Source organism: Camarhynchus parvulus, chromosome 5, assembly GCF_901933205.1.
Source record: "Camarhynchus parvulus chromosome 5, STF_HiC, whole genome shotgun sequence".
NCBI classification, from domain to species: Eukaryota; Metazoa; Chordata; class Aves; order Passeriformes; family Thraupidae; genus Camarhynchus; species Camarhynchus parvulus.
Window position 1 is genome coordinate 36,477,501 of NC_044575.1, and position 18,579 is coordinate 36,496,079.

At 41.5% G+C, this 18,579-nt stretch overlaps 1 protein-coding gene across 1 annotated transcript; it reads right to left on the bottom strand.

The window, feature by feature from the left end:
- Positions 1–10,978: 10,978 nt before the first annotated feature.
- On the bottom strand, positions 10,979–16,682 carry CFL2 (cofilin 2). Its single transcript, XM_030949671.1, has 4 exons — positions 16,549–16,682; positions 14,810–15,117; positions 14,637–14,713; positions 10,979–14,545 (listed from the first exon to the last, which is right to left on the bottom strand). Exons 1-4 carry the CDS (start codon positions 16,549–16,551, stop codon positions 14,433–14,435), a joined length of 501 nt encoding a protein of 166 aa, XP_030805531.1. The 5' UTR covers positions 16,552–16,682; the 3' UTR covers positions 10,979–14,432.
- Positions 16,683–18,579: the final 1,897 nt, after the last annotated feature.

Consider the following 18,579-nt stretch of genomic DNA (forward strand, 5'->3'; position numbering starts at 1 on the left):
ATTGAAATTTGGCTAAATGATATTTACATCATCAATTTATGAATGCCATCCACAATAACATTTATAGCTGTTTCATTGTTTTCCTTTTTTCCCTCTTTGTACATTTCTGAGATGCTGCATAATAATTATTAACAAAATATTAGAAAATAATTTTTTTTTGTTTTAGCATTTTGATTTTGAATGAACTATCAAATATTTGGGGCTTAATTTATTAACAATAAAATTGAAATCTCAATCTCTTAATATTAGTTTTTAGATTTAACTAAGAAAGAGAATAAATTAACTAGGTAGCTGCCAAAATATGTATCTGTGAGCTGAATAATGATCAGGATTTTATGACACATTTGGAATGGAAACATCATAAAAGATAAAGAAGGATCAGAAGTAGGATAAAAGTATTTATCCACTAATCATGGGTAAATACTAAATTCTAGACTTGTTTGATACATTTATTTGCTAAAATGTTTTTGTGTTCCTTTACAGAGATAGATTCTAGATTCTAATCTTGCTGGACTCCTGAAGGTATTTTGTATAATATTAATTAAAATGAAAATCAAGACTAACATATGAACTGTAAAGCATATAATAAACTGACTGAAGAGTAGTCTTCTGTCAGGAGAAAGGGAATTATTAATGGAGTTTCCTAGATTCACTTTGGGAACAGTCTTATTTAATCTTCTCATTAATGATCTTGGCACAAAAAATAGGAGGTAAATGAGCAAGTGAAATCTGAAAACAAAAAACTGGAGGGTGCTTCTGATACAGAAGAGGATTGAAGTATCATGCAGGAAGACCTTCACAACCTCAAGGACTGCAGTAACAGAAATAGGATGGAATTTTTAGCGAATAATGCAAAGTGATGACCTTAATGGGCCAAAAGAAATTTCTGTAAAAGCAGAGGAGAAAAAAGAATTGGATATACTAGTCATGTGATATAATCAGACTTCTATGCAAGAAGGCAGAGGATCTTGTGATGCAGAGGAAGCAATGCATTAATGTCTTCATAATCTGTACTGGTAAAGCATGGTCAAATGTGTCCAGAAAAGATAGATTCAGACTGGACCAGGTACCAAGAGGTGCTGCTAGAACAATGAAGGGGATGAAAGAGGCTATGGGAATATAACACCAGAGGATAAAAAAAGCGGAGGGGAGGGAAGGCTATTCTAAATAAAGAACAGTACAGGTACAAAATACAATGTCCAAGAATATAGTTAGGCTAGTATTAAAATAAGACCTCAAGGCACCAGTGCAGGATTCTGAAACATCATCCCCATCATAGTACTAGGAAAAAAAAATTAAGTTGCACTTGTTACATTTGAGGGAGGGGGGAGGAAGAGGGGCAATATGGCCTGATTGCAGGCAATGACTGGAGTGAAAGCTCCATTGGATGGGGTCAGGTTCTCTATTCTCTGTCAGATTTGCATAGAAAAACAATGTGTGAGCTTTCACATGTGCTGCGTGGATCCTGACCTGTACCACATCTGCAGGGATGGGGCCCTGCGGTCAGGCTTGCAGGCATTTTGGGTGCTGTGGAACACCATAGAGCTGGAATATGGGTACCTTTGTGAGCCTGTGTACCTTTGGCTGTGGCAGCTCTATCCTTCAGCATGCACAGGACCAAGCAATTCCCATGGGAGAAGTGAACCAAGCTGCTTTGACCTGTTCAATGAGCCCACCCTGGCAACATGTGAAGTGCTGAATTTACAGCAGTAACTGATTTTTATAGCAATACAGGGATGCCTATCTCACTTTCCAGATTGTGAGTGCGTGGAAATATTTCTTGGCATCTCATCACTGGAGCTTAGGCTGAGAAAAACACATTTACTTGCCTCTGAGCAAAGACAGTAATCAGGAGATGATTCCTGCATGAATGAAATTAAACTCACGGTGATGTTAAGCCATCAAAACAAATAAAGAATTGTTCTGACAACAGAATATGATTTTTCAAAAAAGTTCACCTGACTTATTAAAGAGAAGTACTAAACAGACAAATAACACAAGTAAGGCATGTGTTAGATGTGGAGTTGAATCTACGAAGTGCCAAGTGAGCTGGATAGCATGATATATCATCACCACAATAGTACAGACATCACTGTACCTGGTTTCTAAATGTCTGCTCCCTTATCACTAAAAACATAGAATATTTGTACAGTTCTGGAGGCAGAAACCAGGACAACAAGATTCTGACCAGTAACTAGTGACCTTCAAGATGCAAAGTTGTGCTGCAGTCAGTGGGAGGGTGTGTTAAAGCACTGATTTGTACCTTGGCAGTATCAAAGGGTGAGTCTTGGCCATCAGACCAGGCTGTCACACAGGAACACCAGTGAAACCCCTAACCTGCAGTGCAAACAGAGACTGGAGTTCTCAGACCTAGTTAGGGAACTAACATGTGAATTAGAACTTTAACTAGTCACAAGAGAGATTTATTCAGGTTTCTTTCATAATGGGTAGATTTTCTAATGGTTTTTTTCTTACAGTTTTGTATAAAAAATGGAGGGAACTCACTCATTTATTAATTAATATGGCAATAAGACTGGGCTGTGCATTGTTTCTGCTGAATCTAGTGCTGTCAGTTTGTGCTAGTCACATTTAAAGTACCTTTATTACACTGGGCCACTGGGGAGACTGGGACAGGAGAGTCCAGATTCTGCCTTACAAATGGCCCCTGATGTTAATATTGTTTTCTGAACATAAATTCACAAAAATTAGGAGTGCTCCTGTGGGTATACAAAGGACACAAAGATATAGTACATAGCTGCTCATCCAAAAAGGCCATAATAGATATAAATGGCCACATGATAATATTTACTATTGCTTTTGATACATTTAAAAAGTGAGTGCTATTAGGCTAAATTAGTAATACATATTTAGAATAGCTTTTTGATTAAAAGAATCATGTCTGCATTTCTTGCATATGTTGAGACCCATCACCTTTCAGTCTGGGCTCTTTGTTGCCTAAAACTGCAAATCTGTGTTATATGCTCTGAAATATGCATAATGCTGGCAAAATGTTTGGCTTCATCCATGGTGCACCCAGTGCATTTCCCTGCTGCCATTAACATCACACCATACTGTTCTAATTATTCCAGAGAGCAATAAACTTCTAATAAGCATTTCTATCTTCTGCTGATTTTAATGGAACTACACCTAATAATGCTTGGATTACATCAATCCTGACCAAAACCCCCTCCAACTTAATTTATTTTTAGCATATACATGCACTGCTTGAATTCCAAATACACATCAGGTCAGCTATTTTGCCTATTATTTTTGTTTTCTAACTAGTCTATAGTAAATTCCTAATTTACTTCCCCACTTAAAACACCACTAGATACAACTCACCTGGAATGCTAATTCACAGGAAAGCAAAGCTGAAAAAACAAAGTTTTTCTCACTAATGAAGTGAACAAAGCAAAACCCAAACTCTGTAGAAGTGCTGGCCCTTAGTCAAAGCTCAGTGACTGTGCTGTACATGCAGCATGCTTGCCTCCACCCTTCAGAATACCATGGCATGGCAGCATTCCCAGTCCCTGAAAGCTTGGAGTCAGAACTTCAGAATCTGAGGAATTCAGCTAATTCATATCACGGATTTCATGGGGGAAGGGTGGTCAGAACACTGTTCCAAGGAGGGAAGGGAGGAGGCAAGAGCTGGGGTCAGGCATGCACATGGCTGATGTAGTGCAACTCCCAGTTTCACCTTAAACACTGAAATGCCTTTACATGTCCTGTTCTGCATGATCAGCAGCTGAATGCTGATGGACTGAATTTCACCAGTGCTCTACAGGAGTCATAGTCCTGAAGAATGCACAGTTTAAACTGTGTGCAGAAGAAGAAGCTGAGATGCCAGTGATCATTGGGCTTTCCAGATTTTTGGCCCAGGTTTGCCAGCTAAGACACAACATGATGATATCAGAGTCATTCATTACCCACCAGAGACCCAAACATCTGATTGTTCTGATCTTTGTTAAATACACTGTGAGTATACACATCAGCTGTGTGATAAATGGACAGAGAATGTCCAATTCTTCCTGGAAGTGTTGGATTTACTGTACAAGATATATGTAACACAGGAGCCCAGGATCACCTAGAAATACACTGAGCAACATGCAGGAGCATGGTGGCTGTCAAGAATCATAAAATTTTGTATAAAATCATAGAATCATGGTATATGCTGAGTTGGAAGGGATTAAAATCATTGATTCCAGCTGTTAACCCAGCAATGTCAAGTCTACCACTAAACTGCTAAACCACATCCCCAAGTACCGAATCTACACATCTTTCAAATACCTGCAGTAGGGCGGCCCCACCACTTTCCTGGGCAGTGTGTTCAAATGCTTGACAACCCTTTTGGTGAAGAAAGTTTTCATAATATCCAATCTAAACCTCCCCTGGTGCAACCTGAGGTCATTTCCTCTATCCCTGTTATTTGGGGGAAGAGACCAACCCCACCTGGCTACAAACTCCTCCTTCTGGCACTTGTAGAGAGGGGTAAGGTCACCCCTGAGCCTCCTTTTCCCCAGGCTGAACAACCCCAGCTCCCTCAGCAGCTCCTCACCAGCCCTGTGCTCCAGACCCTTCCCCAGCTCCATGGCCCTTCTCTGGACACACTCCAGCCCCTCTATGAGCAATAAGTTTAGTTCCCCCACAGACACCCTGCATACCAAATGCTGACCAAGGCACTTCTCAGAAACATCTGAAACATTTCAGGCATCATGCCTCCCTAAACAAGCAAAAAAAACCCACCAAACTCTTCCAAAGCAAGTGAGAAGTGTAGGTTGACAAATTCACTGCCTGATCAGGCAGATATGAGCACCAGAAATGAGAGGGGGCATTCAGCCCAGCATCTGCAGGAATCCCCCTCTTATCCCACTGGTGTCATTAGAGTGCCTTCAGTAGGTTGTCAAATAGCACCCTCAGATGGCTCTACTTCATATATCTCTTCATCAGATTTTTTTTCTTTTCTTTTTAAAACCAGGAAAAGGACATACATCCTTATTGCAATGCTGTCAATTCCTAGTGCTTCTGACTGCAGAGAAAAGCCCAAGGAGATGAATAAGCCTAATACAAAGTTCCAAAAAAGGAAGCAGATGAAAACACTTAGAAGGTATTGTATTAATATAATTTCTGATTATACAAAAGGTTACTTCAGGATTTATTGAATCTAACTTTTTAACATGTAATATTGTAATATGGCCTCTAATGCTTGTAGCAGTTTTCTATACATTTTATAATACTGAGATGTTCTCAATTTTACTAGGAACCAGTGCAATTGGCAATGAACCAGTGAGCCATGCAATTAACTTGGCGCTTCTGTGTTGATACACAGTTTATTTCACACTATTTCTACAGCTTCAGTTTTCAATATATCATAAATTCATGCATCTGAAGCAGTTCCTCAAACTCTAAGAACTTAACCACTTTCATGGAAGTTAAAAACTGAAATCAGATGCTTTAATGATTGCAAAAAAAGGAGAGTTCATGCTTCTGGCACTGAGGAGAGCATAAAATAACCCAATATGGCAATTTCTCATCTAAATGGTGAAGTCTGGATTTCTGAGTTAAACCCTGTGGACAAAATGGAACTTTTCAAACATCTCAAGAGATTATTTCAAACTGATTGACACTTTGGTAAACTTTGGTAGTCAGGTTTACAATTTGAATAATTTCTTCATAAGAATTCATATTTTTAATAAAAGAAAATAGTAAATAGATAAAAAGTGGTTTGGCTTGTGGGTTTTTTTAAATTGTTTGCTCTCTGTTTATGATGAAGACTAAAGGACACGTCTAATATGAAGGAGCAGGACCAGAGGAAAGTCAGAACTAGCAGGGAGCAAAAAAGTGATGAAAGGAAGTGAAACTGAGGTAAGTGAGGTAAATAAGAGGATTAGAGGAAGCAGGTGAGCAATATCTCAGGGATAAAGCTTTGGAGGAAGGGGAAAGTGCTTTGGAGGAGATAGGACACAGAGAAAATCAAAGGCAGGGGAAAGGCTTGGGTTTGTCATTTCCACCCTCAGTGAAACAAAGACACAGCAGGACACTTACACCTGTTCAAAGGGAACTAAATGTTACTGTCTGTGAAAATGACAAATTCTAATCTGAGAATATTTTTATTCCTTTTGCATACAGCATGGCCTGTAACTTCAGTACCATTAAATTAATTTAATGTCAGTGATAACAGATACTGTTACCATAACAGCCTTTCTGTGCATTCTTTCATACTGTGCCCAACAGATGGAAAATCAAGCCTGATAACGTTATGGGAATTCCCCCAAAAAGATTAAGGGAAGTGGTTGCTTCTATAACCTTCACTTTAATTTTCAGACCCATAAAAGATGTATTTCTTCAGAAATAACTTTCCACTAGTTGGAAATCGTCTTTTAAAAGACCCAATAGATGTTTGTGAAAACATCAAAACATTGATCACAGGTAGAAATATTCTATATTCATCTGGAGAGCTCCAAGTTTATAATAATAGAAAATCATCTCAGACTAATATCACAAAGTAGCTGGAATATTTATGTCTCTCAGATGCTGATGCAATGTTGATGAGATGGTGTATGATTATTTCAGGATTAAGCACTACACTAATAATCTCATTCCCACTGAGTGCTCCTAAATACTCTCAGCAAACCCATTTGTCCCTCTTCCTTGACTGAATCCCATCTCTGTAGAAAGAAATAGCTCCATAAAACTGGGTCAAGCAAACAGTTTACTCTTTCCTACAGAAACTGTATATGGTATATACATAATATCTTCTTCCTTTGATAACAATTTTATCCAGTCCATATTGGGCTGAAACATGATGCAGTGTGGGGAAAGTGAGAGCACCAAAACCAAAAAACTAACAAAAAGGAAAAAAAAACCAGATCCTTATGGGTAACTTCAGAAATAAAAAGTAAGTGCTAGCAGAGGAAACTATAAGCTTTAAAAAGTTATTAATTTTTTCTCCCAAAATATGCCCTTTTGTAATTAAAAGGTTTTATCTCACAAAACATGTGCATGCTCACATTAATACTGTAAAATATGACTTACAAAAATCCTATATCCTCATCTGTTAACCACTGAATGTGATCCAAACACTATTTTAAGAAGAAACTGAGAGGGTCTGTATTTGCACACAATGTAAGATGCTGATGCAAAGAGAAGTAACTCTTCTCACATTTCCACAGTTTGCTGTTACAGCAGAAAAACTGGTTATTAACACCATTGCTAAAAAAAAAAAAAAAAAACCAAGGTAAAATCTTACCCTCACTGTCTTCCATAGAAGATAGCTGAACATAAGATTCTGAATTACTGTTAGTGTTAAATATATATTTATGTGCCATTATTACTTTGTGCACAAAATAACTGCAGATAAACACAGAGCCAGCCACAGATGCTTCTTGAATCTGGTGTGCACAAAGCAATTACTGGAAGTATCTTAATTTTGCATTTTCTCTTACCACAGTTCTTTTCTGGAGTTTTCCAAGACCATGTACAACTCATTTGACAAGGTCACATTTTGTACCTGCAGGTACAATAGCTGCAAACAGGTACAATAGCTAAAAACAATTATGATGCCTGCATATGATTGCAGTGCTGTGTTTTGGCCTTATGCTGCACAGTGGGATGAGAGACATTCTTTTCTCCCTTGTGGTAATCAGGAAAAAAATGAAATTCATAGCTGAGATCCTTGACTGTATTATCCTAAGAAAAATGGAGCATACTCAACTGTAATTGCAGTCCGTCCATTCTATTCAGAAATAGAAGGTGAAATACTTTGAATATTAACACCACAGTGACCTCAACATCTTCCAGGTGAGGAAATGCATCCAGCTATGGAAGAAAGCACAGCAAACTGCTCTGATATGAATGCTGCAACACTTCTTCCATCTTATCACAAAGATCTATGGCAGGTGTTCAGTCAGGAACTCCCTGGAAGACCACTTAACTTTCTAAGAGAGTTGTCATTGTCCTTGCAAAACTGAGATTAGCTCAATAAAATAAATAAATAAATTTTATTTATATTATTACTAGTTTTGATTATGACTACTTTTAAATGTTCCTTAAGCTGTCTTGCAAGATTACATTGGCAGTGCTGAACACTAGGCAGTTAAAATTGTAATGGAGTTGAAGAGAGTGAATTAAAATAATGAGATCAAAGCAACTGCCAGAATTATCAAAAGGTTATATATCTAAATATAGCTTGTCCTGAAGATACTTCCAACCAGTGCACCTGTCTAACTAAGTCGATAAAACTGGCTAGAATCAAAGCCAGGTGTTTTTGTCAGGAGAGGTAAAAAGAAAAAATTAAAAAGTTGTTATCACACCCAACTTGCAAAGTCTTTATCTGAGTAAAAACATTTGCTCAGAATTAAAATATTCTTTCCTGTTTCCACATATTTTCTGTGTTGGGCTATTCCACAGAAACCTGAATGAGGTGACCTTTCATCAGAACAACCCAACAGGCAGAGATGGCACGCAGGGCCAAAGAAGTTCAGTGGCCATGCAGGCTAATACCGTGCATTTGTTTCCTATGGGTGTTCTACAAGATGCCTTTCTACTTTAGTCACACAGAATAAATATTGTTTAGGAATTCTGGTTACTTGGAAGGAGAGTTCTGGGAACTGAATTTGAAGTGTGGATGCAGAGAAATAATGCAGCACTACAAAAGGAATTTGTCAAGCAGACGACTAAAAACCCTCAGGTGACAGATTCTGCATCAGTATATTCAGTGAAGAGCTAAAATTATGCTACTGCTGCTTAAAAGAATTTATGCAGGCAATGAATTCTGTGGACTAGGAAGTGTTTCATCTTTAAGTCATGCTTAAATAACAGGGCTAAGATTCAAAAATATGACCATGAATTATATTTGTCACTTGCAGTCACCTAATTAAGAACTACATCCATTCGTCCTCAGTGCGCATGTAAATAGCATAATTATTGTATTTGGTGTAATCAAAACCCACACATTTTTTAAGGATTGTTCAAATGCAGCTTAGGTGCATCTCTCCATATGACATGGCTAACCAAGAGCACTGCTGTAGCAGGGCTTCACTTTTGTAGGAGTAAACCACATTTCACTGATAAAGAGCTGTGTGTTCACGTTTCATTGCATGAAAGCATTGAGACAGTTGAGACTGTGGAATCAGTTTGTTCAGGCAGAGCAAAAGATAACATAAGCCCAGTCATTACAGCTGCAAGCTCCTACTGAAATTAAAAGGAAACAAATCCTCTGCTGTAACCCTTTCTCCCCCACCAGATGTACAGGTCCCCATGAAAAACTGCTGCTTCTAAACCTTCTCTGCTTCCCTGCACCTTGCTTGCTACAAGCACATTCCATTTTCTGTTGAAACAGCCAAAATGGAAGAAAAGCTTAGCTCTCACATCAGCTTTAATAGAAGGTCACAGATGAAAGCAGTGCTGCCACTACGAGCAAGCAGACACAAATAAGGCTCTCTAAACTGGTTCTCAAAATGACATCTCTTTTTCCAAGCCAATGTACACCCTGCAGCTGTGCGCACCAGAGATTAACTGATGCTTTTAGCTTTCTGCATAATAGAAAAGGTTTCGAGGAGCACAATGTTACAGTGGTTAGTTTTTCTAAACCAAACTCCTACAATCACAAACAAGAGAGGGGAAAAATAGATACTGAAAGGTACAAGTGGAGATTGTCTGTAAACTTTCACAGAAGACAGTGGGCAGATGGTAGGGATTTGCAGTGACACAGCTGTTTTTAAAAATAAAGAGGTGGAAGAGGAGAGGCATGATTACACATACGTTTCTAAGCCAGTACACACAAGAATAAAAATTAGGCTAGCAGTGGGAAATTGAAGTTTGTGTATTATTTTATAGTCCAAATTGACATTTAGAAACTTCTAAAAATAATTAGCAGCACCTTCAAGTTTAATTTCCAATCATTACTTTTCTAAATATCTATGAAACAAAGCTGACAACAGAAACATTAATCTACAATGAGTTATTAAAAAGACAGTCACAGAATCTTAGGAATGTAAAAATTACTTTCAGCACCTCCAATTAGCACATTTTTTCCTAAGCTTTACAATGTAAAAAGACAATTCTATGAAATCATTAAATGAACATAAATTATGTCACCTGTTTGAACTTCCTATCAAAAGATTTAATTTTTACTGCTGTATTTATTTTTCAGAGGTTACTAGTAGAATGCATAGATAAGTAATGCAAGAAAGAGTAAGATGTGTGGGGTTTATTGTAGATTCAACAGCACGGGAGGTGAGGCAGAAAAATGTCTAATTCAATAGGGTCAAGCACTGGATATGAATTTAGTAAAAATAGAACATTTTTAAGCTAAACAGTAATTTTTATTCAAAAACTTCAGAGACCTTTCATTCTTTTTTACACATGTTCTTATGTATGTTCCCCACAGCCACAGAGAAGGATTATGTTAGATAAACAGTAAAGGATTTTTTAATGCACATTGTTAAAGTCTGCCTCCTCCAGAGAATCCAATGAAGCTGTTTCTTCACAGCTTTGTTTCCAAAATTAATTCTTCCAGATAACATATTCCCAGATCCAAGAAATCTTATATTAACAAGAGACATGCCACTGATACCAAAACGGTAATATTTTGATCTTTCTTCACGGAGTCAGTTTTTTCACACTACATCAGTTCACTTCCTTCTCTGTACTAGAAATGACTTGCCAGTGTAAACATACATTTTACATTTGCTATATAAAACCCATCTAATTTTCTGAACACATGAGCTGGGATCCAACAAAAGAAAAAGGCTATCTAGAACCAGCCCACTAAAAATTTCTTTATATCCATCTCCAGAGCCACCGGTGCTGGCTTTTGCTACAGTTGGATATTGACCTGAATGGGCAGCAATGAAACCTGTTACAAAAAATCCAGGTATCCCACAACTTCTTTCACAGCATCTGGGTTGCTCCCAGTCCAAAGACAACAAAGTGATTCGTGTAGGTACTGTCTAGCACACAAACAAACTCAACAACTGAAGACATTTAAATTAATTTTATTTATACCAGGTTTTCAAAATCAGAAATATTTCAAAGAAGTTCAATAGACAGGTGCTACATTGATGATCTTTGATCCACCATTAGTGCCGTGTTTTCACTCCACAATCATTAACTCGCCACCACAAACTAAAGGGGACTTACAGAAGTTTATAAAAAATAGGCAGACATGAAAATTTGGTTTATACTGGAATTGGCATAAGAGAGTAAAGCTTATTATCAAATTGTGGCAATTGCTGTATTCCATCATTTGTTCTGAGGGAATGGTAGAGAAGGAAAAGTCTTCCACTTAGTGAAACACTTTGGGTTTAATGGAGCATACTCAAACTCTGCTTCATGATCTGACCAGGAGTCATTTTTACACTCAAGTCCATATAAATTTAAGCTTTGCACTCCTAAAATTGCCACAAGCATAAACCTCACTTGCACACTCTAGTCTTGGATTGATTTTCCTTTTCAGAGAAATCAAACCCATCTATCTATACCTCTTCCAGGATTTACCAAATCAAACAAAACTGCTGGCTTTGAAATATTTTTTAGAAGAAAAATGCCATTTCTGCACAAGCTACTCTCATGAAAAATTTAACATTTCTTTATCAATAAAATAACTGAAGCCAAGATATCCAAAAGTCACGTCTACACAGAGATACACAGAAGAGATTCAGCTTGAGAGGATTTTCCTCCACTTCTTGATCACAATGAGGCCCTCACCATTTTGCATAATGACAGAAAACAACAGCTGACAAACCATTTTGGAACAGATGCCAGCTGTCTCTCATTTGTTTTATAATTCAAACAGTAACAGTTCTGTAGCACTTTATTGGTTTTTTTGTTTTTGTTTTTTAAAAAGCAAGCCATCTGAATTGGACCTCACATCAGTCAGTCAGTCATTCATTTCAAGAACAAACTGAAGGCAGGCTGATCCTTTTGGATCCAAAACTTTAATTTGGTAGGAATCTTACATCAAGACAGTTTGTGCTTCAATTTCATAGCTAGTTAGACTGAGTGAATATACACCTAAGCTAGGTAAAAAAAAAGCAAAAAAAAAAGCAATAATATTCAACTAAGAAGCCACAGACATTTTTCCGGACTGCAGCAAAAACAAACAATAAATTTAAACAAAAAACTCCTTAAAAAAGTTTGCTGTCTAAAATGAAAATTCAAATGGTTTATTAAATTTAACATTTTCTATTTTGGCTTTTTCTAAAGAAATAATTTATTCCTTGTGAAAAATCAGTTAAAAGATAATTTCATTTTACTGTACTGAAGTCAAGTTAAACATAAAGCACAAATATCTTTACATTAAACTGGGCTTTGCATACAACATGAATGATCAGAAATGGACTATTTTGAGGAATAAAAAGTTTTTGTTTTTTTTTTTTCACCTAGACAACATGCATACCATCAGTTATTTTGCAATCTTAAAAGGTACCTGAAAGGAGAGTTTTGTAGAACAAAACCAAGACTCATTAATACACTTAGTAAGTCAGTGGTCATCATGCCTTTTTACTTAAATTCTAGTAAAGTTTAGTCTACATAGAACAGCAAACACAATGAAGTGTGCAAGTCGTAGGGATAGCCAGAAGCCTGAAATAAAGTCTTAAAGTTCTACAGGACAAGAGAGCCTAAACACAGTACCACTAGGTTACTTAAACTATTGGGGGTTGGGGGGGCGGGGGAAAGAGAGAAAGTATTTGGCTTATTATCTGCTTCCTTGTTGAAAAAGGGCTATGAACTGAACACAGAGAGCCTGCATTTAAAAGCTCCACAGTTCAACTCTACCAACTTTTTAAAATAAGGTAATGATAAAAGAGCATTCCTTCTAGCAGCATGTACAGTTCAGCTGCCAGTGGCTGCCTAACAGCGCTCCTTTATGCATACCAGGAGAATCATGTCCAGTTTTGCCATTTGTGGATAACGATGACAAGATACAAAAGCATGTGTTTGCCATAAATAGCTCTGGCTAACGGAGGATTGCTCACACAGAGCAGATCAAATTCTCTATAAGGAGAGCATTATTTGGCTCCCAGCCAAAACACGTCCCCTATGCAAGCCTCAGTAGTGGCAAACACTTTCCAGTTCTATTTACATAGAAGCTAACAAGTAGAACAGTTCATTTAGGCTAGTTCTTGTACTGGGTCGGTCTAACTATAACACTCAAGAAACAAAAATTCTTTCCCCTCTTCATACTCTGCATGTAACTGTTATTACACATCATCTTACCCAGAAAGACGGTGAGCTGTAAAAATTCCTGGAAGGTTTTACTCTGGCCTGTAGAACTTTAAGAACATTCAGGTACAAAACACACTGCATGGTTAATTACTTTGTATTTTTGAGTTTCTGACACAAGTGTTTCATGGAACTAATGGTCTCCAGTAGTGGTAGCTTCTTTACTTTACGGTAAACTAGGAGCAGGTCCTTTATTGAACGGCCAGAACAGAGCCACAAAGTATTGTAAAGCAGTGCCTAAATCAGTATTAAAAAACTTGCATTATTCAATATGAGATTAATGATTGTTTACCTTTACAATACTTTCCACAGAAGTTATTTGAAATATGCTTAAACACTTAAAAACTATATTTTCCAATGAAAACAAGGCAACATTCTGTAATAAGCCACAAGTTTTATTGCAACGTGGCCAGTTTTTGATCTCAAAGAACAATGTTCCATTTAAGGCTCTTTTTAATACAGAAATTGCCACCATGACTGATGTTTTACAAAACTTTAGTGTTTCAAGACTCATATGGTAAACAGATAACTTCTACTCCTGTTCAGTAGTGTACATTCAATGGAAAACGAAAGGCATCGTAACAGCTACTTCATTTATAAAGATATGCATGTAACAGGAATGAAACTGAGGTACTACAATAATTTGATGACACAGTTACAGCAACTTAATTGGCATTCCTTGGGGAGGGGGCGGGTCAAACATATTACAAAAAAGTGCTTTAAATGCATAGTGTTGTGTGCTGCCATGTCACAAAAATAGGCTTGTCAAGGCAGGTGAGGTGTATGAATGCACAAGAGCCTCATGGAACTGCAATCAAGTGCAACTGTAAGTAATACTGTAGAGAGTCTACCATCCGACCAGTGGACAATACTTTCAAGGCATTCGATTAGCTTACCCTTTGCTGTCTGCTAGACTATTTACATTAACTATCACATTCATTGAACATGTTGCAAGGAATGCCTGCAACGTCAGTTTTGGCCAAGAGTATGACGTGAAAGCATTCCTTGGATCCTACATAAAACTACCAGGATCAAACAGTCTAATGGCAATCACTGGTAGACTGCTTAACAATGACATCTCCTTCAGGGCGGTGGGGAAGGGGCTTATTTTCTGGGGAGGGGAGGGGATGGGGAGACTAATACTATTCCAATTGAACGAGCTGCAGAAATGGAAGCTCCTTAGATCCAGATGGCACTTGTCTGTCTTTTTATAAGGGTTTTCCTTCAAGTGAAACTACCACGTTGCCTCCCAATTTCTCTCCAAGTGTTGAACGGTCCTTAATATCATCCAAACCATTTACTTGCCACTCATGTTTAATACCTGAAAGACAGATGGACAACAATGTACTTGTGAGAACCTCAACATCTAAATGGCACAGTGGGTAACGAGAAAAACATTTTTAGGTCCATACCTGTAAATTTCTTTTTAATGGCATCTTTAGAGCTTGCGTAGATCATCTTGCTTTTTAAAGGTGCACTTTCAGGAGCCCTTTAAAGAAAAAAGCCAACAACAAAACAGTTACTAAGTCATCCAGTGGTAGCTCCAGAATATTCAATTTTGACAGCAAGCTTTGCTTTCACACACCAGAATATAAATACCAGGTCTTCTTTCTTAGATTCCTTTGTCTCATATGTGGCATCGTACAAAGCGTATCGGCAATCATTCAAAGGTAGCAACTTCACAAAGGCTGTGTAGGGGTCCTCCACAGTATCACCAATGTCACCAACCAATATCTGCTTTGCCTCCTCTACAATTATTTGTTTTTTGTCATCACTTAAGCAGAAGAGAACAGCTTTCTTTCTTTTTTTAATCTCTTCTGGGGTTGAAGATTTCCTTACTTTCATGTCATTAAAAACCTTTATGACTTCATCGTTCACTGTTACTCCAGAAGCCTGTAAAATGAGATCAAAGGAATAATTTAAACAGCAAAAATTAACACTCACTAGAAGAAGATGATAGCCCACAGTGCTAGATAAAGAAGTCTGCCTGCCCCCGTAAGAATAAAAATACTATACTCAACCTGAACACACTATGAATTTAGTAATATTTGTAGGCCTGGAGCAGAGGATACAAAGGAGGCATGAATTCAGTAGTTTCTTGTTGTAAATCTCAGCATTTTCAGCTCAGCAGTTCTGGATAGCAGTTTCATACAACTAGTCACACAACTGTACTACTCAAACAGTTTTCCTTTACCTTATCATGCATTTGGCTTATTTGGGGGGAGGGGAAGAGGGAGTGATGAGGGGCTAGGAACTGAACATAGGAGAGGAGTTTGTAATTTTCGGTTGGGATAGGAGGGGGTGGGGTTTTGGTGGATAAATTTTTGTTGGCCTTTTTTTTTTTCTAGTAGAGCAAACACTACAGCAGCAGCTCATATCCAGCACTGTCATGACTCTCATTTTGTTGCGTGAGGTAAGGCTCTACAAGCAGTAGAAATGTTTTCTGCATTGTCTCAGCTTCAACACCGCGCCTTAAGAACTCCCGAATTTTACTTCATGCTGCTGCGGAGTATTGTTTGACTGCTCTTCGTTCATATAGAAATACCGACTACAACGGTACAGCTCCCCATCAGGCTCGCAAGCCGCTCAAAACAAGAGCCTAAATCAGCAAGGAAACAAAACACCGGCAGGGCAAACGGGGAGCTCCAGGCAAAATGAAAATAATTTAGCAAACCCCGCTGCGAGTGAGCAACCGAGCTCAGCCCATCTGCAGCGCCCTTGCTCGCGGTCCAGAAATTACATCTGCCGAGGCAGCGCTGCCAGCGCAGGCTGCCGGGGAGGGAAGGCAGGTGCTCGCAGGGAGCCGCCGGCTTTGTCCCCGGGGGCAATGCCGCGGGCCCCTCTCCCCGCTTTGTTCGCGGGGCCGGAGGAGCCCCGCCGCCCCGCGCCCTCCGCGCCGGCACCCCCGCCCCGGCCCCAGCGCTCCCCCGCGGCCGCCCCCGGCCGCCCCTCGGGCCCGGGCACCGGGCGGCTCCTCGGGAGGAGTGCGGGACCCCTCTCTCCGCGCCCACCGCCCCTCACCGCCCCGTCGGGTACTCGCACGCCCGGGCGGTGCCGCAAGGAGCGCCGCGCCGCGCCGCCCGCCCGCCCAGCCAGACCCCAGGCCCCGGCCCCGGCCCCAGCTCCGCCGCCCGCAGCTGCCCCGCAGCCGCTCCCGCGTCCCCTTCCCCCCGCACCCGGCTAAAATTAGACTAAAATGGCCGCCAGAGGCCGCGGGGCCGCGCCGGGCCGGGCCTTGCTCCGCTCAGCCTCGCTCGGCTCCGCCGGGCCGCGCCAGCCGCCCGCGCCGCCCTCCCCCGCCCGTCCGCGCCGCGCCGCCCTTACCATGGCGCCGGGTCCCGGGGCGGCGGCGGCTGCCTGCGGTGCGGGGCTGCTGCACGCAGAGAGCGCTGCGCTGCGCTGGGGGCGAGGCGGGCGGGGACTCGGCCGGGCGGGGGATGAGCCGCAGCGGCCGGGGAGGGCCGGTCACATGGGCCGCGCCGCCACCACGTGCCGCCGCCGGGCCGCGCTGGGCCGGCCCCCGCGGGGAAGGGCCCGCAGGCGGCGGGGCCCGCTCGCCCGCCCGGCCGAGGCAGCGCCAACGGCGGACTGCGGGTGCCTGGCTTGGGCCCCCGCAGCCCCGGGCGGCCCCTTCAGCGGGACCCGGCAGCGGGCGGCTGGCTGCGGGGGGCAAGGCGGCCCCTCGGCTAGGCCCGGTGCGCCGGCGGCAGGCCGGGGTGCGATGGCGGCGCGGCTGCCCGGAGCCAGCCGCCCTGCCCGCCCTGCCCGGCGCCGCTCCCCGGGCCGAGGCGCTCTGCGCTGCTCTGAGGGGTTTGCCCCCTGCTCACGGCTCGTGGCCCGGCGCTGCCTGGCTGCCCCAGCAGGCGGCACAGGCGGCATTGTGCCGCTCCCTTGTGCCACGCCGCCCTGTTCCCGCTGGAAGGGGATCTGTGCTGCGGCTGCCCCGGGCTGTGCAGGGAAGGGCCCTGGGCACAAAGGGACCCGGCACAAAGAGAGCTCTTTCTGCGGTCTTGGCAGAGCTGATCAGGCGGTGGGGCGGCACACAGCACGTAGGGCGGAAGGTGCATTAAAAGATGAGAAAATGACTTACAGGAAAACAAGGAAGGACAGCTCTCCCGACAGTGTTTTACTGTTCCATACTGAGCTGGACAGGGCTTCAGGCACAGGATAACAAACAGAGCATTTTATCTCTAGTCCATCCAAGTGGACAAGAGGATTCTCAGTCCTGTGTGACTGCACCCTGAACTGGTGTGTCTGAAAAGCAAGAAATCCAAAACATTGAGGACCTCAAGGAGCTGTGCCTGTGCGTCTCCAGCCTGTGTTGTGACCAGCCAGCTCTCTCTCCCCCAAACACTTGAATTGCTACCAGTATGGTGGTAGAAACCGACAAGCAAGTGTTTGTCAGCATGTCTGAATGTGTATTAGATTCCTCTATGTGTTTTAGATACATATATATTCGTATATTCATACTGCATTGTGTGAGGGATGTGTTGAGTTTCTCTCTATTACTATACATTACCGTGTTGATCAGCTGAGACACATTGTTTCCAATATCCTTTTTGAGTTACACCCGGCCCTCTGGGTATAGCCTGCCCTCTGGATGCAGAATTCAAGACTGATTTGCATCATCAATATTCAAAATTTGATCCATCAGCCTTGAAATCACTAATCCAGAGCTGTATTTACCCCTCAGCTTCTTACAGCCACGCATTCCGGACTTCCTGCTGCCACTGAGCTCTGTTTGACTCAAGTCTTTTTTTTTCCAGACGGTGGCCACTTAGTTACTTTTACTGCCTGTGCAAGTGCCAGCAATGTGGGACTCAGGAAGGAGTAACTTTATTGTATATTTGGCAAGCAGGTGTAGCTGTGCTCATGTGCAGTACATCCTCTGGTGCTGCTGACCACAGTTGCTGCCATGGGCTCAGCAAACTTCTAACATGTGCACAAGAGCAGGAATCTGCTGTGTGTGAGTGCCCTAATCTCATGCCCTTGCTGAGCACCCTCAGCCACCCACATGGGGCCTCTGCACTGCATATCCCAGGCTCCTAAAATGAAAGGTGTGGAGTTACCAGCTCCAGGGTTGTGTGGCTGGATAGGTGCTCCAGGGATGACAACTGCAAAACTGTGCATGACTCATCCTCTGTTTTTAACACCATGGAAACTGAATAACGAATCAGGAGTGCTTCTACTCTCTTCATCTCTCAAGGTGCACACTTGAGGTACCCAGGCACTAAGGGCTGCTGCTGCTGCTGCTGCACATCACTGACTGATACTTGACAGCCACCAGAATACAGAAGCAGCACAGGCTGAAGGAGTGTGACTTTACAGAAATCTCTGACACAGAAATGAGTTTGC